This window comes from Triturus cristatus, chromosome 4_2, assembly GCF_964204655.1.
Source record: "Triturus cristatus chromosome 4_2, aTriCri1.1, whole genome shotgun sequence".
NCBI classification, from domain to species: Eukaryota; Metazoa; Chordata; class Amphibia; order Caudata; family Salamandridae; genus Triturus; species Triturus cristatus.
In genome coordinates this window covers 560,236,356-560,262,800 of record NC_140586.1, presented here as the reverse complement: position 1 = coordinate 560,262,800, position 26,445 = coordinate 560,236,356, and the positions used below count along the sequence as shown (strand labels likewise).

Below are 26,445 nucleotides of genomic sequence, written 5' to 3'. Positions count from 1 at the left end.
CTAGGTATCCAGCACGGAGTTAGAAAAGTAACATAAAAAGTAACTTACCTGTAATTTACTGAAAAAGCCTATTCATTTCAATGTACCGTATTTGCTAAGTATTGCAACCTACTGCATCCCCTGTAAATCAAACAAAGTACAATTCCGATTGCATTTCAAACTATTCTACATTCAGCAACTTATTACTGTAAAGTATTTAATGCTTACCTGTGCCAGGGGTGCTTGGTTCTAAAATAAAACAGTATATTTTTTTATACAAAAACAACTGGCCTAGAGTTCAGTTCTTGAGTGTGTGCATTCATTTGCTGACTGAGTGTGTACATCAAATGCTTAACACTATCCTCTGAAGAGTGGACTTCACCATGCCTTCCCCACCTGGGGGGTGAGGTTGGCAGATGGGGCACACGCTCTGGGAAGGCAAATTGTTCCCGCCCATCTTCCCGCCGAAAAGGAGGGCAGACAGGAAGGGAGCCTGCTTCTGATTGCAGGAGAGGCTGGTGTCGCATTACAAAGGCTGCAGGGCCCTGCCACAGATGGCTCTTCTTGGCCTGGGGGAGGTGTGATCACCTCGCTCAGGAAAGGCTTTGTTTCTGGGCTCAGGGAGCGAAGGCTCCCACCCTAGGCGTCCAGAAACAGGTCTCATGGTAGCAGGCTGGTGTGTACCAGTCAGGAAACCCACCAGAGGCCAGTCGTTTTTCAGGGGGCATCTCCAAGATGCCCTCCGAGTGCATTTTTCATTAAATCCCACATTGGCATCAGTGTGGGTTTAATGTGCTGAGAAGTTGGATACCAAACTTCAGTTTTCAGTGTAGTCATTAGTGTGCTGTGGAGTTCGTAATGACAAACTCCCAGCACCATATACTCTTAATGGCAGCACTTCACTTACAATGTCTAAGAATGGACTTGGAAACTGTAGTCTGGCAAAAAGTGGTGGTCACTGCAACAGAAACCCAGCTTCCTACAAGGGGCATTTCCACAGGCTGTGCAAAGCCACCAAGCAAGTGGAACTTCCTTCCTGCCACACTCCCCAAGCACCCCTCATGACCTCCTGGTGGTCTAGCAGGCCACCTGTGTGTTAGCAGCAGGGTCAAGGGCCTGTCCACAGAAGGTCGATGGGAACCATCCAGGACCCACTAGCAGTTCCATTCCCCCAACAATTCATCAGGGGGTGTAAGGGAACCCATGTTACTGGCCCTGGAGAGACCCCAACCTAGTCATGGAAGTCAGCTGGAGTCAAATCTCATCCTTGCAAGGAATCAGGTGGCTTCTCTTTATAACTGGGCATCCGTTCGCCCTCATCACTCCAGGTCCAATGTCTTCTGAATTGTCTTGCTTGTGGAGAGGTTTTTAAGTAGGGGTAGAAAGTTCTAGAAACCAGGCTCCTCTAGCCAATCCTAGGATACCAGATCACTCCACCCCTGTCCCAACCCTCCAGCACAGAATTCTAGAATAATGAAATAAGGCAATCTCAAGTTGTCTGTGGAAAGACTTCCCAGAGTCTCAGGTCAACTCCAAAATGACACAGCTGCCTGAATACTTCCCAACCAAAACTTCAAAAAAGGTGAGACTCTCCCTTCTGTGTTGGCTCCAGTGGTCTGGCTCTCCTTTTTTGTTTCTGTGGGTCTGTGCTGTCATAGCCCATGTACAGGGTGACAAGCTGATTAACAGATGCAGATTTCTTCCCTACCCATCCTTTCCTAGGAACTGGGTCAAGCACTATTATCTGGTCTATTTTGTAGGGCGGCCTTTGATCCCTCGACTGGGAGCAGAGTAATCTACTTGGTAACTCGCTGGACCTTGTAGGCCTAAGCGGAGCTAAACTGCACTTTAGTGAGATATCCCCAATAATGTGTAATACAGTGTAAGTACTATAGACCTTCAGTAAGCACTATCGACCAACACTATGAATGCCCACTCACATTATGAGGCCTTCCACAGCCCGGTACCAGACCTGAAAAAGTCCCTTCTGCGGTAGGCTACCAGTGCGTAGATACAAGGCTGCACTAGATAGTCTCACACATGCAGCCCACACACAGGCATGCTCCTGTGTTAGCAGGCCAGAGCCTTTTACCCACTCACAGTAAAACTCAAACAACGGGTAATCAAATCTAAGAAATTCAAGGGGGGGGGGGGGGGGAATATAATCAAATTCACTGCAGCAGAACAATGCATAACATGTGAATCTAGAAAAGATTCAAGCTGCAAAATGTTTTACAAAGAAGCTATCCAGCACTGATCAGAAAAGACTAGTATAGGCCTGACCCCTTGATCAGCTGTCACATATGTGAGAGCTTATATTGTACAAGTTTATATATTGTCCAAAAAAAACTGACATTTTCTAAGTTTGGGGATTCCAACTCTCAGGATGCTAGGCGGATGGTATATATATTGGGCTTGAAACTGCAGAGATAGACAGAAGAAAAAAAAAAAAAACAAAAAAAAAAAAAAAACTTGAATTCCCTGATATTTTTACTACCTCAAAGACTGGCCAAAATGGTATTAAACAAAGATTTCAGATTTTTCAAGAACGGAATAAGACTAGAATGCGCTAAGTCCTGACAGGCATTCTTCGGCTACCAGACGGCAAGGGAGAATCCGAAAACCACATATTTTCTGGACATTATAATATCTTGAGAGTTACAGGGGCTGGAACTGAAAGAGGTGATGCATACCTAATAAGGAAATTCTGTTCCATCTGTTGTGTCTGCCTGCAGTAAAATAATCCACTCACTTGGATTCCATCTACAGCCGTAGGAGAAAGACAAAAGAAAAACAAATGCGGGCAGTGACAGAGGGGCTCCACAAACAACCCATCCACCCTAGCCAGGCCTACCACTTAGTGGCCTGTCCTGGACCAGGAGTGGGTGTGGTGGGCCAGGCCAGATGGGCAACTTCAGGTCTTCCCCTATTTTGTCAGGTTTCAGCTGCCCACTCCAACCTAGATACGAAAGCACAGCTTCACCATGAAGCCCAGGATCTGAAAGAGAAGGGCAATATAATCCCAGCTGTTCATGTTAGAGGAGTGGAAGTAGGCAGCCCGTACAGATTTCTTATGGGGAAGACTAACATCTAATTCAGGATGTAACTGTGGCTACATGAGAGAAGAGTCCCACAACAGGTGGTTCTGACTGTTCGGCCCGAGAAAAGCAGCTGGAGTCGTGTTAGGTAGTGGCAGGAGTAAGGGAGGGGAGCTGCTTAAGCTAGCTGCCCAAGTCTTTACCCCAAATAAGTTGTAGAGCGGTATGCACATGTGAGGATCCCTCCACCTCCTCCTTGGCCACCACATTGAGAGGATAACGGAAGCGATATTTTGGACATTAAAAGGCACCTCCAAGCATAGTGGGCAGACACTATATCAAGAACAACGTGAGGCACACAGAGTCAAAGATGATACAGAAAAAGGGGAAAGAGAGAAGAGAGGTTGACAGGAGTAGAAAGTAACAGGACAATCAATGAGCAACAGAACAGACAGATGAATGAAGAAGAATAAAAAAAAGTGTGAAAAGCAACAGCTGGGGAAACCCCAGAAATCTAGACAAGCAGAAAATAGGAGGCAAGGCTGGAGGCAGCAGGACGACATAGCGCCCAAACTACCAGGACACAAAAGTAGGCTGTTACAGAAGAAGGTCAAACAGCCAGATGGGGATGGCAGTCGGACATGTTGCAGATGCAAGAGGATTACAAACCAGGAAAAACCAGTAGTCAGGACTTACCGGCTTGGTTCAGTGGTTGTCAGCAGCTTGCATCAGGACTCATTGGCAATGCATGGCTTACCAGCGGCTTACAAGTCAGAGCACACAAAGGCCTAGTCTGCTCTCTCACCCCACTGTCTGGATGGGCTACTGCAGGATACTTGTTCCTCTACTCTGCAATGGCTTCCACAGACAATTCATCACCAAGTGCTCATCTTTGATCCTTCTGACCTACTGGTCTACTCTGGATTCAGGAACTTACTTATTGATGGCTTTTCTTTCATTACAGCCTTTGCCAGTCTTAGAAGGTGCTTAAAGTTTATTCCAACTCTTAGAGCTCTTGCACAGAAATTCTAAATGCACAGAGCTTGAAGCACCGAGTTTAACTTTGGTTTATTGTTCCCGAGATTATGTTCCTATTTACGCAAACTAATTAGGCTTCTACTGTAGGTTATAAATCAACATAAATCAATAAAATGAGGTCACAGCATTATAATTTTAATCATATATATATATATATATTTTTTTAGCACAGTTTCATTTATAAGAAGTTTTACAATGATCTCCAAATTCATTCCCTCCATGTGAGGGCTTTTCTTACGGTCCTTGGGCACCAAGTCAGTGGTCTAAACTTGTTTAGGCCAAGACCCCCCCCCCCCTCCCCCACCCAAGCAAACGTTTGTTAATGGTTTGTGGCGCCCCCCCCCCCCCCATCAACACCTGAGGAAAATAATTGGAAGCTTATTCTCTGCATTGACAGCCATTCCCACCAGCAATATTCCAGGTTATATCAGGTTATATTTGGCTAATAATATTAAACATAATAAGAGTGTTTAGAAAACTGAAGATCCTAATTATATTATGCGGTGCGCTGGTATTGAATTTGAGCTTCGAGCGTCCTGGCCTTCTCAGCTGCGTATTTATAGGTGGGGAATCAATTCATCACTATTTGCAGAGTGCTGCACTGTCACTGTCACCCATAAGGGTACCAGGGAGCTGGGGTGCAAGTTCTCCATAAGAAAAAAAACAGGCCTGGAGTTTCTTTCTGAAGTTGCTAGGGAGGGTGTCCTGGGGTGGTGGGAGGTCCGCTGGGTCGCGGGAAGGGGAAAACGGCAGGAAGATGGCAAGAAACAAGCAGAAAAGCCCACTCAATCCATGCCTCTGCAGCAGACTCTAAATCTTACTTATCTTAAATCAGTGTACTGGTGACTCTTATAAAAGCTATTGAGGCTTACCTGCAATTAATTTCTGTCTTCCGTCCTGAGAACCAGTGAGGCAGTAAAAGACAGAAGCGACAGCGTTGGCAGGAATCAGGAGAGGAAGAGCAGCACCCACGAGGGAAAACGCAGCAAGCAGGAAACAAAAGGCAGCAAATGGGAGGCAAAAGGCAAAAGTGGAGAACTGCCACGAACAGCAAAGTAGTGAGCATTCTGGAGCTTTATGATTGGGTAAACATCATAGCTAATGACACAGGCGCATGGGAAACAAACATACTTTTGAGTTGGGAAGTACATAATGGAAGGTGAAATATTCAGGTGAATGCACGCACTCCCCTACCCCCAAGGAATGATACAGCGCCCCCCAGCTTCAAGACCAGTGCACTAAGTGGATGCTGGGAATTTTGAACCTCTTTTCGAGACATGGGGATTGGCAAAGACATTTGACCCTCTTTCCGTTGTTTCTATTTTGGGATTAGATGAGATGGTTGAAAAAAAAAATATATATATATATAACTGCTCCAAAATACCAAACGGGTGCACTCGCAGGCGGGTGCTTCTCAGTGCGGGGGTGTACCCGCATCTCAATTAACGCTAATATGAGCAAGACATCTGTAACATTTCTAGATACTGAAGTCTATATTAAGAACAACTCAATGGAAACTAGATTGTTTCGTAAAAAAACAGCAGGCAACACTGTATTGCATTCGGGTAGTGCACATCCGGCACACTTAATAGCAAGCATCCCGTATGGGGAAATGCTGCGAATTAGACGAGTCTGCAGCAATACACTAGATCTGGAAAATGCAGAGTTAGCGAGCAAGATGAGATTCATTCAAAGGGGTTACTCTAGACGTAGCATAGATAGTGCTATATCGAAATCAATGAAACATACGAGACAGGAACTATTAAGTATCTATACTATTATGGCCCCAACCGAAAAGGGAACTCAAGGTATTAACATCACTGATAGTCCTCATGACTTGGAGAACACCTTTAGAATCATAACAGGCTTTAGTAAACAGCATAAGGACATTTATAGGATCATCAACCATAATTGGCCCATAATTTTGAATGACCCTATCATAGGGCCATCACTGCCTACACGAATTTCCTTAACATTCAGCAAAGCTATGTCTATGAGGGACCATTTAGTTGATACTAATCCAGAATTAATTGAAAAATCCACTTGGCTTCAAACTAATACTGGCTTCTTTAGATGTAAAACCTGCAAATCCTGCACGCATGGGGTAAACACTAAGACATATCAGGATGGCTTCAGCAACACTTATCAGATAAAAAAGTTGCTGACATGTAAAACTGAATATGCCATATACATACTTGAATGTCCCTGCTCCCTTAGATATGTCGGCAGCACCAAATTGGCCGTTCATGAACGGATATTGCAACACTTAAGAGCCATATCTAATCAGGATAATACCTACCCTGTTGCTAGACACTTCAAAGACACACAGAGTGATAATCGTCTCCTCAAATTCTTTGTCATTGACGCAGGCAATTGCAGGTGGGGGGGGGGGGGGGGTAACAGAGAAGCCAAACTCCGTAAATTGGAAACCCGTTATATTCTGTAGCTCGATACAAAATGCCCCAAGGGTCTGAATGTCACGGTGGACCTATACCTTAACTGAGTACTGTATAGCGGAATATAATCCCTTTATGATATCACACGAATCTGTAGAATGTTGTTAGACATTTATTTTGACTATATTGGGTGATCTTAAATCTATGTGAGTTCAACATAGTTTGTTAACTGACACTTCTTGGTGATGTACATTCAGCATATTAATGGATTTTGCGATCGTGTTCCATCAGGCCTGATATACAATATTAAAATAGTGCAAAAGTATTGCCTATCTGATCGTATGTACAACACCAAATCACTAGATTATGCATTTGATAGGAGTCTCGTATGTGGCTCTTATGGACAGTTGAACCCACTGAATAGCTTTCCAGGTGTCACCTTTATCATCTTAAACTTTATTTAATTGCACAAACTATTTAGTCATTTTAGATTATTTAACAATCTGGTTTTAATCAATATTTTACAGGCACGGTTTGCCAATTTTAGAAATATATCCATATTTAATTGGGTAGTGTAGCATGAACTCTATACTTACACCCCAGTGATGAAACTGATATTATTACAACATAACAATAATATTCGAGTATGCTATTACATAATACTTATTTAGGCACAGCGTATAAGTCACATTTGCATTTCCCAATTCACTTCCAGCACATCTCCCCCTTCCACATCAGGTGTTATTTAGATATTTGGGTACTTTTCTGCAGTGATGGTAATTCGCTTATGATTTTTGTATCATTTTTGTATCATTTCTCTAATTACAGAGTATGATTTCAGGATCTATATTGAGGACTGTTAGCCATAAGCAATACAAACCATAATAATGTATATAAATTATTAGATAACTTGTTTACGTTTACAAAACATGCTCTTGATTGATTTTTAGTAATATATGTTTAACCCTTACTAACTGGCTGGTATTAGCCATTGGCATTCAAGCCGATAGTTTAAGTCTTTACAAGCGCTAATTTGTCGCAACAAATCTAGCAAACGTATTAGCTTTTTCAGAGGGAACAGAGCAATATTATCTAAACCTAAGTGGATAGAGCTCATGTCCTTTTAGCATGTACAATCCACTGATGCCATGGCATTTAAGCTATTTAGTTTTCTACATTATTTTATGTAAAAATGCAGATTTGGATTTTAAACTGACTTGTTTATTTATATATATTGTGGTTCAGTATTTTAATAATGTATTTTACACATTTTTATGTTTAACAACAATTTGGAAAGCATCTGTATATAGGTTGCATCTAAACCAGTTTCTGCTTATTTTGCACAGTCAGCGCTAAGATCATACTGAAGTATTTTGTTTATGTCTATGGTCCGTATAATCACATGACTTCAGGCTGAACTTTGAACTTTTACCATCACTATTTATTGGGTCATTTTATACACTCACGTTGTCATGTGAACAAGGCTCATGGGAGCCGAAACGTCAAGACGACACTGCCAGTAAAATAAAAGCAGCACTCAACTGAAGGTCCGTGTGGTCTTTGGAGCGGAGGCATTTTTATTGCCGTCTTCAATTGTCTCTACGGTATTGGGATATATATATTATCTACTGGCGGTCGCCAGTAGATAGTTATAGTTAGGACCGTGTTTCCATAGGAAATCCGCAACATTCTATTTGGAATAACTTTGGCGCCGGTTGACGAATACTCGCGAAATTTTCAAAATAGGTGGGGCGCTCCGCTCCGCTCCTACCCTGAAAGTCTCGGGGGGGATCCGTCAAGCGGGGGCTGAGAAAAAAGGAGGGTCCCAAAACGCGTTTTCCCCATGCAATTTTCCATAGGGACCTTTAGTCCAAGGTACAGCCCGAACGGCTGAACAGAATTACTTGAAATTTGGCAAAGAGGTAGTCCTCAGGTCAGGCATGTGCCTTTTGCATATATGGTGTCAGATCGGTTCAGTAGTTCCTGAGAAAATCAAAAGTAAATTCACATACATATCTGGGCGGAGCCTAACCACACATCTCATCGTGCGATATGATTGGCTGTCAGTACTTCATCCAAGAAGTGTTGGCAGCCATCTTGGGACCAATATACATGATAGCACCTCATTAAAAAGCATTGCAGTTAATAGAAGGTTTTAAGACTTTAGTTACATTCTAAATCATTTGTTGATAGTACCATACACATTTTAGGAATTGGTGTGTTCGAAGGTGATTTTACTATGTGAAAAAGCCTTCTGCTGTGATATCACGAACCGTGTTTGGGAGAAAACTATTTTCTCATACTTTTCCCACAGAGGTTTGGAAGGTGATCTATAAGCTAAACTGAGAGCATATTTTCTGTAAATTCACATTATCTTTCTCAGTCATGTAAGAATGAAGTCTGACATTCTCAGTAAAACATGTACATCCAACAAGGGCAGAGACTGTCAGTGGATTCCTTTGTGTTCTACTGCAGCTTCCCAGAGTGCTCTAAAGAACAACTAGAGCGCTAACAGTCTTACTTAAGACAAAAGTATGGAACACATGAAGCCATCTTGAATTGAATAAAGTGGTAACACTTAAAACATTTAATTTACAAAGGAACAAAATGAGGGGGTTAATTTTGCCATATAAATTATGATTAGTGCTGCAGAAAGAAAAACTAGGGCACATTTTGACTTATGAAATCCTCTTTTATTTCATAAAAACATTCTGACATGCAGACTGAAACATGCACTTTGAATACCAGCAGCAGACTTCCCCGGTGAGCAGTAGCTTTACTACAGTGATCTAATGAGCAACTAGAGTGCTAACATTCAGAATTTATGGAAAATGTGTGACACATCTGAATGCGTCCTTGATGGAATCAAAGTAAAAAACTGAAAGTATTTCCTACTGAGGAGACTGCAGTAAATGAGGAAATTAGGAAACTTCATAACAAATAAATCTCCCAAGATGGCCACCAGAGACAAAAGAGCCCAAATGTAGCCCAAATATCACCCAGATGTAGCCCAAGTATAGCCCAATGACAGAAGGTCCCAGAGTGTTCTTAAGAACAACTAGAGCGCTTACTGTCTTACTTATGACAAAAGTATGGCACACCTGAAGCCATCTTGATTGGAATAAACTGGTAACACTTAAAACATTTAATTTAAAAAGGAACACAATGAGGGGGTTCATTTTGCCATAGAAATTATGATTAGTGCTGAAGAAAGAAAAATTAGGGCACATTTTGAGTGACTGCTCAAATCCTCTTCTATTTCATTAAAAAATTCTGATATGCAGACTGAAACATGCACTTCTAATACTAGCAGCAGACTTCCGTGGTGAGCAGTAGCTTTACTACAGTGATCTAATGAGCAACTAGAGTGCTAACATTCAGAATTTATGGCAAATGTGTGACATATCTGAATACCTTCTTGATGGAATCAAAGTAAAAAACTGAAAACATTTCCTACTGAGGAGACTGCAGTAAATGAGGAAATTAGGAAACTTCATAACAAATAAATCTCCTAAAATGGCCACCAGAGACAAAAGAGCCCAAATGTAGCCCAAATATCACCCAGATGTAGCCCAAATGTAGCCCAATGACAGAAGTGTGCAAAACACTTATTTTTTGTGTATTTGCAGTTTTATATAGTGCAGACTTGTCAGGTATTGGAATGCTTTACATGAGCATTGGTTACATCACACAAGATCAAATTCATTTTGGTTGTAGACATGGGGAGATTAAGTGATTTGACCAGAATCACAGAATGTTGAGCTGAAGCAGAAACTCCAACCTGGTTCCCCAGTTGCAAAGTCTGCAGCTCTGGAAGTAACACCACACCCTCTCCCCTTGGATGCAACATTTAATCAAGTGGTCAACTGGATAAAAAAAACTAAGATTACAAATAATTTCAAAGTTCTTTGTCGCTAATTGAAAACTCAGAAAATATGTCCTCATTTTAGTTTTTTAGAGCACTAACCATAATTTTGATGCAAATAATACCCTCTCATATATGTAATTTCTAAAGGAAATGCTCTAGGCATTACAGTTTTGATTACATCAAAATGACGTCAGGCATTCCACACTTTTGTAATAAATATAGAATGTTAGCAATCTAGTTGTTCATTGGGATACTGTTGAGAGGCAGAGGCCAGGGGCACGGACTCTGAAAATTGAAGGCAGGTAGGAGAGTGCAGAGGCAACAATTTGACCACACTAGGCAGGCAGGAAGGAAGGGCAGTGGCAGCACAACAGACTATGGAGGGCAGTGGAAAGGGGGGCAGGGGCAACAAACCAACAATACAGGACTGGCAAGAGAGGCTGTGGCAATATAAGAGACCATTGTGGGCAGAAGGAAGAGGCAGTGGTAGTACAACCAACATGCCAACAGACCCATTTCAGCCAGGAAACGTCCAATGTTTTTAAGCTCAAATGGGCTTTACTTGATCTGTTTCCTGTCTACAATCTTCTCTTTTTCAATGTAACTCAAAGGGGAAAATCAATACCCCAGTTTTATTTCAAAATCTCCCTCTTACCAAGTTCAAAATGTTCGCAAGTATGGTACATTGGATCATGGTAGGCAGGAGGAATTGGGGTAGGGACATGGACTCGGATAACAGAGGACAGGAGGGACATTGAGAGGTGCACCAAACTGACCCTACAGGGCAGGCATCCGGGTTTGCAGCAGCACAATACACCACACAGGGCATGCGGGACGGGAGTGCAGCACAACAATCCATAGAAAGCAATAGGGAGGGGACAGGACCATGCACATGGACAACAGAGAACAGAGGGGAAAGAGGCAATGGTACCTAGCTGGCCATAATGGACAGACAGGAGAGAAAGCTGCAGCATAACAGACCATAAAGGGCAGGAGGGACGGATCAGGGGCATTACAATGGAACCGACAAGCCAGGAGGGAGGGAATAGGGGTCTGCACGTGGAAACAGAGGGCTGGGGGCAAGGGGGCAGGGCAGGAGCAGCAAGATGACCATGGAGGTCAGGCAGGATGGGCACTAGAAACAAGACACCATGGAGAGCAACAGTGAGACTATGATGGCATACACACAGACCATGGAGGGAAGGTGGGAGGGGGTCAGGAGCAGCCAGCTGACCACACAGGGAAGGTGGGAGGGGCCATGGCAGCACAGAAGACCATGCATGGCAAGCAGGAGGGTTAGTGGCAGCACAATGGCTATGATGGGCAAGAAGGAGGGTGCAGGGGCATGCACAAAGGACCATGGAGGATAGAAGGGAGGGTCAGGACCTGGGCACAGACAAGAGAGTTCAGGGGAAGGGGCCTCACAACAGACCGCGCGGGGCAGGCAGGAGGAGCAGTTGCAGCACAACAGACCAGGGAGGACAGAAGGGTGTGGCAGTAAAATGGACCATGGAGGACAGGAGGAAGGGGATAGGGGCATGGCATGTGGACAGGCAGGGTGGAGGTGGCAGGGACAGGTTACAGTCACCTGACAATGCTAGGCAGGTGGTAGGGGAGTAGCAGCTCAACAGAACACTCAGTAGATAGGAGTGGCAGGTCCATGGAACATGGTGGGCAAAAAGGATGGAGCAGGGGCATGCACAAAGACATGGGAGGGCAGGGGGAAGGGAATAGGGGCAGCAAGCAAAGCACAGAGGCTAAGCAGGAGGTCAATGATGGGCCATAGAATTGGGCAATGGAGGGCAGGATGAGTGGACTGGTATATCATTCTAAATGCAGGGCAGTGGCAGCACATCAGACCATGCATGGCAGGAGGGAGGAGGCTAGTCCATGGATTCAGACAACAGAGGATAGGGAGGAGGTGGATGGGGCAGCAAGCTAACTGTTCATAGAAGGTGGGTATTAGGAAATTTATTGTTTTTTAAATGTGTGTCTGTGCGAACTACTTAAAATATGAACAAGTATGCAGCATAATCTCACTTTTATTCAGGAAGAAGAGGACGTTTGGGACTGTGACTCCGGGCTCACTTGGCAGAAACATCCCCTGACCCTCCACCCCCCCATCGCAAAATGTAATGCCCGTGAAAAGGGTAGGTGGACGCAGTGTTATATAGAACATAGTCCTGAGAGCACGATTGAAAATGAAAACTAGATACAGTATATGGTATAAATAGGGCTCCCAGTTTTCCGTTTTTACTGATTTTTACAGATAAATACAGACAGAAAACTATTTTTTTCCCTGTCTGTATTTATTTTTAAATACAGAAAAATACGGAAAATATGTCTTCTTTGGATGTTTTTTTCTACTGTCAATCATGAGTGCCAGGTCAGCAAGTGTACAGATTGAGAGGTAGGGCAGATGAAAAAAGACAATACATTTCCTAATTAAGCTTAATTAAGTGGAGATCTACAGTTATTTATGCTATTTTGCAATGCAAATGTTTTCAGATAATGCTATTGCGCTGCATACTGCTGAAAGCTTTTGGACATTCACATGCGAATGTACATTTATCAGTCAAATAAATGTGGAAATATACCCATGGCAGCTTCATTTATACAGAAAACACAAAATAGAAATGGATAAATACAGACAAAATTAGCAAAAAATAAATATGGATAAATACAGACGGAAATGTAGAAAAAATAAATACCATAAAACCGGGAGCCCTAGGTATAAACTATGCACCAAAAAGTGTGATATAAGATGAACCGGGACGTGAAATATAATATGCAATACATTGTGCTCAATGACAGATTCATTGGAGAGCGCGAAATAGCACAGGCACTAGCGCTTGCTATGTGATATGCGCCTTGGAGTGTAATATGCACAGGGCAGTGTTGTGTAACCTAACTAGTCTCTAACGTTGTAATATAAAATATGTGCTGGGTAGTGTAACATTGCATATGCACTGTGACAAAGATATGGATCCCAGATTGTAATATGTATGGCATAACGCTGTGCTTTATAACATAGGCATCGAGGAAGGCACGTTAGATGGGGCAATATAACTTGTGCGAAGGCAAGTGTGGCATGACATTCACGGGGTGGTGTTACAGTGCACATGGGCTAGAGAGTGTCATAGCATACGCACTAGATGGTGGAATACAACACAGGTGTGTGGCACTCGGCGGGCACTGGTGGGTGTAACACAGCATTGGGCTCAGCCAGGAGCACGCTGTGACTCTCAAGTGAGGTTTGTCTCCTTTCCAGAGAGTAAAATAAAAAGTATTACACATCCGGCGGTGGATGTGTGTTTTATTAACCGTGAGGGGGTTTCTTGCATAGTTTGGTCGAATTTTTGTCGAATCCCCTTTGAATGGCTTGGTGTGCATGTGTATTAAATGTGCCCGTCAATAGCTACCCATGTTTGTATAAATAAACGACAAGGGTGTCTACTTGGAGAGTACCCACCAGCGGGGGCGCCGGGATTAGGCACGGTAGGGTGTCAGACATGTCAGAGCTTCACTAGCGGTGTGAATACATTCTACGTGGATTCATTGTATGCATAGTCGCCTTTTAATGAATATCACGCAAATCGTCATGGTGATAGGTACATACGGTTTGTCCAGCATGTCCTAGGTGTTTCTATAAATATATATATATTTTTTTTAAATAAAAAACAAAGGCCGGCCCCGGGGGGATGGGGTCCCCGGGGCCATAAGTGGCCTGAGGAGGGGGGCAACACAGCCCCCCTCCTAAAGAATAAAAAAAATAAAAAATAAGGCCATGACCTGGGGGTTGGGGTCCCCGGGGCCGATTAAGGCCTTGGGAGGGCCAAATTAATTTTTTTCAACAAAACAAATTAGGGTGCAGGCCCTGGGGGATGGGGTCCCCAGGGCTAATAAATTAGAAAAAGAAAGGGGGCCACACAGCCCTCCTTCTTAAAAATAAATAAATAAAAGACCGGCATCGCGCCGGAGGCCACGCCCCCTCCTTGCAGCACTCTGCAAACGCGCCCCCTGGCCAGTTGTAAGTTGAGGAATTAATTCCCCTTCAATACTGAGGGTCCCTGAGGGCCAACTAGCCCAACAGGTATCTCCAGTATGCGCCAGGGAGCTGCGTTGCAGACAGGTGTTCTGAGGCCACGCCCCTTTTTACACCTCCATGCAACGCAGCTCTGTGGCGCTTACTGGAGGTACCTAGTGGGCTAGTTGGATCCTAGGGACCCTCAGGATTCAAGGGGACTTAATCTCCCAACTTAAAACGGCTACAGGGCGTGTTTACACAGTGGGGAAGGGAGGGGACGGGGCATGAGGTGACGTGTTCAAACACGCCCTGTGGTGCGTTTTAAGAGGTAGTTTTAATCCCCTGCCCTATTATATACTAGGGGCTTACAGAGGAGGTCATGCTAATCACAGGGGGACCCCAACACATAGTGTGCCCTAGTGTATGTAGGTGTTTTCACTGTAGTCTGAGTGTCTTAACATAGCACTGGCTCTAGGACTGGTTAGTCAGACTCAGTTACCACCAGTTTCCGTCTGAAAAAGTTGAGGGTACAGGATGATTTTGCAACAAGGCTTGTTTCTGCTCTTCTGTTTGTTCTTTCTGCACGTTATACTTCTTACTGCACTTTTCTTCGTCTTTGAGGACTTCTGTGGCTTCTTTCTGCATTTCTTTTTTTTCTCTGTGCGTATTTCCTTCTTTCTTCACATGTCCTATCTCTGTAGGCATAACTAGAAATTAGCATCTAAAAAACCTTTGAAATTCACTGAAAAAACCATAGGTTTCAGGGGCGTTCTAGTTAGCTGGACTTTTCACTCGTACAAAACCATTGAAATTCCCCCGTTATAGTTAGTTCAGCTAACTATAACTCGCGCGCCCGCAATGCACTGCTGATGACGTCACATATTACATCACTCATGACATGGTCAGTGACATCACTCATGACATCTCTGATGACATAACTGATGACATAATCCTTGTGATAGAGTGGCAGACCTCCTCTCCCCCTAATATAACCTTTGATACACACATTCAAAAATAGAAATTAAAATTTTCAAAAACAATGGACATACCAATACCAGTTACAACAACCTATTCAGTAATTGTAAGATCCACATCCACTTATTCACCAACAGTCCTATACAGTCACTCATACATGTACTCACTCATCATATGTACTCATATACCTATGCATCCTGTTACACAATGCCACTCATCCATAAAGTTACTCACACACATAGTTACTCATGCTAATAAAGAATCAAACATCCGTTTACCTACATATACAGTTCTACACACACCACCACACTTACTTCTACAGAAACGAAAAGTTTCTTACCTGTCGGTGTAGTTTTGCAGCTTGAAGATCTTTCTGGATTCACTATGCTGTGCATTATTCCGCGATCTTGTGGTTGGGTCCGGATTCGTAGTCTTTTCTTTGTTTTTTTTTTTTGTTTTTTTGTAGCCCAGGTGGGCGTCGACGTCCACCATTTGGTGCACCTCCCGTGACGTCGTCGTGCTTCCTGCGGAAGTCCCACCTTTGGGGCGCCATCTTCGGGTTCTTTTTTCCCTGTTTTTTTTTTTTTTTTTTAACCCTAGGCGATTGAATAATCCTTTTGTCCATATTTCTGTACGTTTCCACTTCTTTGATCCTATCCATTTCACCCCCTCTTCCTCCAGCCTCATCTTCCTGGCGGAGGTGGGTGGGTTCGCTAGTGAATCCAGAAAGATCTTCAAGCTGCAAAACTACACCGACAGGTAAGAAACTTTTCGTTTTGCAGCGTGAATCTTTCTGGATTCACTATGCTGTGCATAGACTTTGTAGCGGTTTTCCTATTTTTGTGGTGGCTGGGTGGAAGATGATCGCTGGTCGTTGAAAATGTGTTGTAGCACCTTCTGTCCGACCTGTGCTTCCTTATTCATTTGAATGTCCACGCAGTAGTGCTTTGTGAACGTGTGCACAGATGCCCAAGTTGCTGCGAGACAAATGTCTTGGATGGGCGTGTTTGCCAGGAAGGCAACTGTGGCCCCCTTCTTCCTTGTGGAGTGAGCTTGGGGCCCCTCCGTTAGCTCCTGTCCAGCCTGTTTGTGACAGAATTGAATAGTGAGGGCAATCCACCTAGCGATTGTGCCCTTGGTCACTGGTCTACCCATGAAGCTAGTAGCAAAGGACACAAACAGCTGCTTCGACTTCCTGAGTTCCTTGGTTCTTTCAATGTAGTGCATCACCGCTCTTCTGGCATCGAGGGTGTGCAGGGCCTTTTCTGCGTTTGTAGTCGGGTTTTGGAAGAAACTCGGTATCTGGATACTCTGATTCATGTGGAACGCCGACACTACCTTGGGCATGAAGTGTGGGTCCGTCCTCAGGACTACCCTGTCTTTGTGAATTTGAATGTAGGGCTCCTGTAGCGTTAGTGCTTGAAGCTCGCTCACCCTGCGTAGTGAGGTTATGGCCACTAGAAAGGCAGTCTTCATCGTCAACATTTGTAGAGTGGCCTTGTGAATGGGTTCAAACGGCGCCTTCATGAGCTCCGTCAGAACCACGTTTAAATTCCATGCCGGCGGCAGCAACCTCTTCGGGGGTGCCATTCTTTTGGCTCCCTCCATGAATCTCTTCACCACCTGCGAGGTGAAGAAACTTCCACCCTTCTCACCTCTGGTGTAGGCAACGATCGCTGCTAGGTGTACCCTTAGGGAGCTCGAGCAGAGGTTACTCTTTAGAAGGTGTGTGAGGTACCTCAGCACAGTTGAGTCTCTTGTCATTCTGTTTTGCAGGCCCTTTTTCCTGCACCACACCGTGAATCTCTTCCACTTTGCGCTGTAGCACTTTCTTGTAGTAGGTTTCCTTGCCTCCCGTAGCACTCGCATAGTGCTCTGAGGTAACCTTAGGTGTGCGAACTCTAGGTCTTCAGGAGCCATGCTGCTAGGTTGAGGGTCTCTGGCTCTGGGTGCAGGACCTCCCCGTTTGGCATTGAGAGCAGGTCTTTTCTCCTCTCGAACCTGTACGGATTGCCTTGCGCCATTTCTTGAATCTGTGAGAACCATGTCTGCCTCGCCCACTGTGGAGCCACCAGGATCAGAGTCATGTTGCTGGTTCTGCACTTGTCGAGCACTCTGTGCAACAGGGGTATCGGTGGAAAGGCGTAGGCAAATGTCCTCCACCAGCTTATCCATAGGGCATTTCCCTTGGATTGCTGATCTGGTTGCCTGGACGCGAAGCTTTGGCATTTTGCATTGTGCGTGTTGCAAATAGGTCTATTGTGGGAGTCCCCCATCTCTGGAAGATTTTCTCCGTTTCCTGGCCATTGAGCTCCCACTCGTGCGATGCTGAGGTCTGTCTGCTCAGCCAGTCTGCCTCCACATTGTCCTTCCCTGGTAGGTGAATTGCCAGTAGATCTATCTTGAGAGGTATGGCCCATCTCCAAATCTCCTGAGCTAGGGATGAGAGGGGAAACGACTGTGTCCCCCCTTGTTTGTTGATGTAGAACATCGCCGTGGTGTTGTCTGTCTGTACCAACACCCTCTGGCCGAACAGGTGTCTCTGGAATGCCTTCAGGGCTAGCAGTATCGTTTTCAACTCGAGGTAGTTGATGTGGCGGACCGCGTCTGCTGGAGCCCATAGACCCCTCACTCTGAGGTTGTCCATGTGCGCTCCCCATCCCTTTTGCGATGCGTCCGTGGTAATGGTCATTGTTGGGCTTGGTGGTGTCAGGCTTCTCCCCGTTGTTATGTTGTCTCTGTTCCACCAAGTTATCTCCTCCTGCACTGCGTGCGTAACAACCACTAGATCCTCCCAACTTCCGTTTGCTTGTGACCATTGCTGTTGCAGCCATTCCTGGAATGGTCTCATGTGCAGGCGTACATTCGGCACCAGCTGGATACAGGACGCCATCATCCCCATCATCTTGCTCACCGCCCTCACTGTCAGAGCTCGCCCCTTCTGGTAGAGCTGCGTCTCCTTCAGTAGAGCATCTGTCCTCCTGTCGCTGGGCACTACTGTACTGTTGAGGGAGTTGATCTTTGCCCCCAGGAAAATCTTTACCTGTTCCGGTTCCAGCGATGATTTTCCCCAGTGGATGGAAAATCCCAGACTTGTGAGGGTGTCTGTTACGCGTTTTGCGTGCCTCTCGCACTTCTCGCGTGAGCTTGCCTTGACCAGCCAGTCGTCCAAGTAGGGGTATACGTGTATTCCCTGCTTTCGTAGGTGTGCCGCTACCGCCGACAGGCATTTCGTAAAGACCCTTGGCGCAGATTTTAATCCGAAGGCCAGGGTTGTGAACTGGTAGTGTTCCTGTTCGATGTTGAATCTTAGAAGGCCCTTGTGCCTTCTGTTTATTGGGATGTGAAGGTAGGCATCCTTGAGGTCCACGGTGACCATGAAGTCCCCTTCTCTTATCTGTGGCAGTACCTCCTGCAGTGAAGTCATTTTGAACCTTTGCGTTCTGATGAACTTGTTTAGGTAACGGAGGTCCAGTATGGGTCTGAGGTCTCCGTCTACCTTCGGCACCACGAAGTAGTTTGAGTAGACCCCTTTGTTGCGTTCCCCGAACGGCACCGTCTCTATGGCTCCCTTTTGTAGGAGTTTCCGCGTTTCTTCTCTGAGTATTGCCAGTTCTTGGGCCGATCTCTGCCTTCCCTTCGGCTTCCTGTTTGGAGGTCTTTTTTCCAAGTCTACGCAGTATCCGTACTGCACGATGTTCCGTATCCACTTGTCTGTGGTTATACGCCGCCACTCCTGAAGGTAGAACCTCAGCCTTCCGCCTACCGGTGACGTATGCTCGTAGGCTCTTGAATTTTCTCTTCCCCCTGATGACACTTTTTTGCGCCTCACCCTTGGGGACCTTACGAGGGTAGGCGTCTTCTTGCGTGCTGAGTCACTTCGAGGAGGGCTGATCGCCCCCTCTCCTCCTTTGGCCACGTCCGTTCCCTCTCCCGCGAAAGGACTGGCCCCGAGGTTGATATTGCCAGTTTTGCTTCTGCTGACTTTGTCCGTGACCTTCGCCCTGCTGACCTTGCTGGAACGCCTGGTGCGACGTCCCCTGTTGGCTTCCACCCCTACCGTAGGGTCTCCTCGAGGGATTTCCTCGTCTCATTCCCCTCAGCTGTAGGGCCCCCATGGACCTCGCTGTCTCGTTTTCCTTCTTGAGCTGGGTGAGCTTTTCGTCCACCGTTGCTCCGAACAGTGTCTCCCCGTTGAAGGGGGTGCCAAGGATGTTGTTCTGCACTTCCGGTTTGAATCCCGAGATTCTTAGCCATGCATGCCTCCTCTCTGTGACCCCTATGGCCATGAGTCTTGCTGAAGTCTCTGCCCCATCCAACGCCGTCTTTATACAGGAGTTGGCGATGTTCTTGCCTTCATCCACCAGGTGAGAGGCTCTCTGGCGGTATTCTTCGGGGAGGTGCTTTACTAGCTCCCCCATCTCATCCCAGTGTTGGTATTGGTGTCTATTGAGGAGTGCATTCGAATTCGCCATGCGCCAGTGCATTGCGGCGTTCCTCTCGACCTTTCTGCCTGTGAGGTCGATCCTCCTGCTATCCTTATCCGGAGGTGGCCCCGAAGTTGCTGGAACGTTGGCCCTTCTCCTGGCCGTGGAGGCTATGATGGAGTCTGCGGTGACGCTACCCTTGATGTAAGGTGGGTCCAGGGAGGAGTGCTTATATTTCTTCTCTGTCCTGGGCGTGATCGACCGGCAGGTGGCAGGCTCCTTGAAGGCTTCTCTCCCCTGGTTCATCACGCTTTGTAGCATGGGGAGGAACTGACTCCTAGTCTGGATGGGGAGCAGTGTTTCGACGAGAAAATCGGCTTTCGGCCTCTCCTCGTCGAGTTTGACGCCGAAGGCCATTGCTGCGCTCTTCACCACCATATTGTATACCCCGATGTCGTCGGGTGGCGAAGGCCTCGAGGGGTACGTGTCCACGGCCTCCTCCGGGTTTTCGGTGTCGAGATCGTGCCATTCGACGTCGTTGCTGGTAGATGCCGCCGATTCGTAGAACGACTGTTGGTCTTCTTCTTCGGCTTCCTCCTCATAATAGGGCTCCTCTTCTTCCTCGAGATCCCTTGTCAGCCCTTCGGCGTCGAACTCGCCTTCGACCTCGACGACGTCCGCCGATGAATTCGTTGGAATCTTGAATTCCTTCATCCTGGCGTCGAACTCCTTCTTCCTTTGAAGGATGTTCTCCATTTCGGCCTCGAGCCGCCTCTTCTTTTTCTCCATTTCGGAGATGCTTTCGGCGTCGACCGCGGGTCTCTTCGATGAAACTTGCGTCGACGTCGAACGTTCTTTCTGCGTCGATCGGCCAGTTTCATGGGACGATTTAGACGACCCTTGCCTTTCGGCGTCTTTCTGCCCCAGGGAGTCCTTTTGTAAGGATCCGCTTGGCCTTTTGTCCGAAGTTCCCCCTTTGGACGTCGAAGTTTTCGGCGCCGGGGCTCCCTTCGTGGACCTTGACTCAGTTTTTCTCGAGTCACCCTCGTGTTTGAGGTGTCTTTTGATTTGCGCTCGACGATTCTCTTACCTCGTCTTCTTTTTTCTTGTCGGTCTCTACGACCGTGAAGTTTTCGGCTGTCTCGGCGACGTTGTCCTCGTCGTCCGTGTCGAGGCCCAGCTCGTAGAGTGTCGGGGGTTTCCCTTTGCCATCCATGTTGGCGTTGGCTCTTCTCTGCCTCTCTCTCACTCTGAGTGTCTTCGGCGCGAAGGCTGAGCAGGCGTTGCAGTCGATACTCCGGTGATCCACCGGTAGGCAGAGGTTGCAAACCGGATGCTGGTCTTTCTGCGCGAACTTGTGGTGGCAGTTTGGGCAGAACTTGAATGGCGTCTTGTCCATTTCGCTCAGAGTCTCTGAGCGTGCATTCTCCAAGGCTGTCGAAGAAAAAAGGTTCGCTGGTCCTCTTTCTTCGCGCTCCTGATGAAATCTGTTCTATTCCTGATGTCTTCTCTTGATTCTATCGATGAAACTCGCTTTTCTTCCTTCTTCCTCCGAGTGAATTTCTGGAGCTTCCCGATGACGATCCAGACCCAACGGCGGAAAAAAGAATCTGAAGATGGCGCCCCAAAGGTGGGACTTCCGCAGGAAGCACGACGACGTCACGGGAGGTGCACCAAATGGTGGACGTCGACGCCCACCTGGGCTACAAAAAAAAAAAAAAAAAAAAAAAAAAACAAAGAAAAGACTACGAATCCGGACCCAACCACAAGATCGCGGAATAATGCACAGCATAGTGAATCCAGAAAGATTCACGCTGCAAAACTTACACATACTTAGTCTTTTTAACAATCACTTATAGAAACACATACTTAATCATACAGGAACTCTTTCAATCTCTCACTCTCACATACACTCACTTATATACACCAATAGTCACATATACTAGTTTAAAACATATGTAGTTACTCATAGAGACAATATTGAGACAATCATTCACTCACTAAAACACCCATGCACACACTCATCCACCTATACAGTCCTGCACACATGCTGTCTTCAACACATACAGTGAGTCACTCATTCATGCACCTATGCACTACGTAATACCCCCCACCGAACCATACAGACATCAGACACTTATACTGATACTCAAAAAACCAACTAATAACCTATATAGACACTCATGTAGCTACTCACCAACCCATGCAGCCACTTATACACAAAGTGAGAGACAGATATTTACATATTTAAACTTTACTCACTAAGCCATGTATTCACTAAGATACACTTAATCAGTCACTTATACAATCAATTTTTCAAAAACAAATCATCCATTTAGACACTTGTATACCCCTTTATTCTTCCATCGACCTTGAGATATACAGATATAAAACATATGTAATTTTCAGAAAAACACACATTCACTGGATGATGTCATCAGTGATGTCATCAGTGATGTCACTGACCAGGTCATGAGTGATGTAATATGTGACGTCATCAGCAGTGCATTGCAGGCGCGCGAGTTATAGTTAGCTGAACTAACTATAACGGGGGAATTTCTATGGTTTTGTACGAGTGAAAAGTCCAGCTAACTATAACGCCCCTGACACCTATGGTTTTTTCAGTGAATTTCTAAGGTTTTTTAAATGCTAATTCCTAGCTATAACGTGCCTGAAACCTATGTTTTTTTCAGTGAATATATAACTGCTCCAAAACACCAAACAGGTGCACTCGCAGGCTTGTGCTTCTCAGTGCGGGGTTGTACCCGCATCTCAATTAACGCTGCAACTCTCCTCCTCACAGAAAGAAAGGACTCGCGGGGGCCGTTTCAGACCCCTCGCGAGTGCTTTCTTTTTCCAGAGAAATCAATTGTGAGGAGGAGAGTTGCAGTATATATATATATATATATATTCACTGAAATAACCATAGGTTTCAGGCACGTGCTAGTTAGAAATTAGCATTTAAAAAAACCTTAGAAATTCACGGAAAAAACCACAGGTTTCAGGGACGTTATAGTTAGTTGGACATTTCACTCGTACAAAACCATAGAAATTCCTCGGTTATTGTTAGTTGAGCTAACTATAACTCGTGCCCCCGCAATGCACTGCTGATGACATCACATATTACATCATTCATGACATGGTCAGTGACATCACTGATGACATCACCCAGTGACTGTGTTTCTGTAAAGTTTAAATAGGTTTTATATATATATGTCAAGGTGTATTGAAGAATGAGTGGGTGCATAAGTGTCTGGCTAGAGGATTTAGTAGGTGTGTGACTGACTGTATAAGTGAGTGATTAAATGTGTCCTACTGAATGCATGGGTTAGTGACTAAACTGTGTGAATGTCTGTATCAGTCAGCCTGTTGTTGTGCAAGCGGCTGCATGGGTTGGTCAGTAGCTACACGAGTGTCTTTAGGGGTTATTGATTGGTTGCCTGACTATTTGTATGGGAGACTGAGTGGTTGGGTGGGAGTTGTGTGACTCTGCGCATAGATGTGTGAGTGGTTGATTCACTAGGTGTATGGGTTCAAAAGTGCATGTGTAAACAGCTACATGGGTGGGTGAGTGTATGTGTGTGTTGGTGAGTGAGTGAATGGATGTCTCAGTAGAACATGTCTAAGTAACTACATATGTAAAAGACAGTGTATATGAGAGTTGGAGTATATAAAGGACTATACGTGAGTCAGTGATTGTAAGAGTGGCTGTATGGATGAGTGTGTACTTGCATCAGTGATTGTATAAGAATGTGTAAGTATCTGCATGAATAAGTGAGGTGGTGTGTATAACTGTATAGGTGAGTAAATGGGAGTGTGATTTATTCTTTGCATGACTGACTAGGTGTGTGAGTAACTCCATGGATGAGTGGCGGTGTGTGAGTGTCTGCATAGGTGTACGAGTGCATATGATAGTGTTGTATTTATGAGTGATTGTATGGGTGAATGAGTGGATGTGTGTGTAGACTTAGGAATCAGTGAGTGCATATGCAGTAACTGGTATTGGCGTGTCGATGGTTTCGAAAATGGTAGTCTATTTTACAGTGGCTGTATCAAAGGTTATATTAGATTGTGAGGAGGTGCATCAGATTTTCACGTGGATGATGTCATCAGTGAGTTCACGGACCATGTCATGAATGATGTAATATGGGACGTCGTCAGCAGTGCATTGCGGGGGCGCGAGTTCTAGTTAGCTGAACTAACTATAACGGCGGAATTTCTATGGTTTTGTGTAAGTGAAATGTCCAACTAACTATTACGTCCATGAAACCTATGTTTTTTTCAGTGAATTTCAATGGTTTTTTTAAACGAAAATTTCTAATTATAATGAGTCTCAATTCTATGTTTTTTTTAGTTGATTTTTAAGGTTTTATAAATGCTAATTTCTAACTATAACATCCCTATTAAGTCCCCTTGAATCCTGAAGGTCCCTGGTGGCCAAGTAGCCCACCAGGTACCTCCAGTAAGCGCCAAAGAGCTGCGTTATAGAGAGGTGTTCCTAGGCCACATCCCTTTTTACACCACACTGCAAGCGCGGCTTCTGGCGCACTGCTGCTCGGACGATGAAGTCCACTTGTGTCCTGAGGTCCTCAGGACACAAGAGGACCTCTTCGCCCCACCAGCAGTGCACCAGAAGGCGCGTTTGCAGAGTGGTGTTAAAAGGGGCGTGGCCTCAGACCACCTCTCTGCAACGCAGGTCTGTGGCGCTTACTGGAGGTACCGGGTGGGCTAGTTTGCCCACAGGGACCCTCAGGATTCAAGGGGAATTACCCCCCCAATTTACAACGCGCCAGGGTGTGTGTTTGCACACTTGTAATATCTGGCCCCGCCCTCTCCATGTACCACTGTGCAAACACACCCTCCGGCGCAATGTAAATTGGGGGGTAAGTCCCCTTGAATCTTGAGGGTCACTGGGGCCCAACTAGCCCTCCAGCAAGCACCACAGAGTTGCTGCAGAGAGGTGTAAAAAGGGGCATGGCCTCGGACCACCTCTCTGCAACGCAACTCTGTGGCGCTGACTGGAGGTACCTGTTGGGCTAGTTGGCCCCCCAGGGACCCTCCGTATTCAAGGGGAATAATTCCCCAACTTACAAGGATCGCCAGTAGGTAAAATATATACATACATATATATCATTGTCACCTTATCAAAAAGAGACTTCTTGTGTTAATCCAGAGTCCGACTTATCAGAGCACAAACAAACCTTATACTTGAAAGTTACAGGAGACACTATTTAAATAAAACCATTATTTGTTAACATAACAGCTACGTCTACATAGATATTCAATGAGCCTAGTCATTGTGGAAATCAGTAGGAAAATACGAAACAGTGACCAATGCTTTCAGAACAAGGAAATAAGAGGGTATGTGCTGCACAATGCATAATAAAAAACATACCTTGCCCACATTTATCACATATCACCATTTCATTAGGTGCTTCTGAATACTCTTCCTGGCATACTGAGCAGACCATTTCCCCACTCTCAGATGCCCCTAGGAAACACAGATAAATACACATGTAAAGTTACAGGGGGCAAAAAACAAGCAACCATGTGGACATTTGTCCTGCGTAGCCATCCATAAATCTCTAAAATTTGTGTGCATCGTTGTGTAATAAAACCCTCATACATAGGGACCACTGTAAAGATTAAATACATTAATCTCACTTGAATGGGGACTGTGATGGAAGAGTACTCATCTATCATAATCTGTACCAGGTCATCTGACTAGAGGAAGATTTTGTTGTTTGGTTTCTTACAAGTATAGTGTTAATTTTGACACAAAGCATTCACAGCTATCACCCATATTTCACCTAAAAACATCAATAAGCTATTGACATTTGCAGGTTATTGGACACAATATACATAAATCCAGATCAAAAGCATGTGTTAAAATCATTTTCCTACACATATTCTGCGAAAATGTGTTTTCGAAAACGTCTTAGGATAATCTTTACCTCCGTAACATCTAATATTTGTATTATATTTTGTAGCACAAAAAACTACATTGCGCCTAATATTTTTATCCTCATTGGACAATACACTTTCCTAAATTATATTTATTAACCATTAATAAACCATAATTTACAAAATATTTACAAATTTTTAAAATTCTGTAATAACATTTCTTAATTTAAAATGAGCATTGAAAAAATCTAAGCAGAACTAATTCCAGAAGGTCAATAGGTGTGTACCAACTTGCTCAGAAATGTGTATTTGAAAGCCTGTGTTTTGTTTGAAGAGCATCTACGGAGTGTTTCTCGTCATAGGTGAGGTTAAAGGAGAAAAGCTTCAGCATTACTCGGCGGGAGGGGGATTTTCAACCTAAACCTCCTTCCCTAATTGACTCCCTTATCAACTATAAAAACATATGGGAGTGTTTCTTTTTTTTAACTCCAGATAGAATACAAAAGATTAAATTAAATTATGTTGCGGAGAGGTTAAACATACAAAAAGACGCTTTGGTCAAAATTAAATGATGCATAGAAAAAAAACAGGGTTTTTGTAAAATGTGTTTTATAAACATGTTTTTATGTAAAGAAGTTTAAGAAACAAATGAAAACTATCTCAATACATAGTACTCTCAACTTTAGCAGCTTAAAAACGAAGGAGCTCCAACAATTAATTCCATCTCAGTCACACAATGGTTAAACCACAAATGATCTCTCAAAGATGGAAGTCTTACCTACCATTGTGCAGT

General features: G+C 44.8%; 1 protein-coding gene across 2 annotated transcripts in view; it reads right to left on the bottom strand.

Annotated features, from left to right (window-relative positions):
• The window catches only part of MTF2 (metal response element binding transcription factor 2), a 404,555-nt gene that overhangs the window by 269,137 nt on the left and 108,973 nt on the right, over window positions 1–26,445 (bottom strand). For both annotated transcript variants that reach the window (XM_085602198.1, XM_085602199.1), the window contains one exon: window positions 25,144–25,239. In XM_085602198.1, the coding sequence (XP_085458324.1) occupies window positions 25,144–25,239 (96 nt within the window). The remainder of the gene's footprint in view (window positions 1–25,143; window positions 25,240–26,445) is intronic.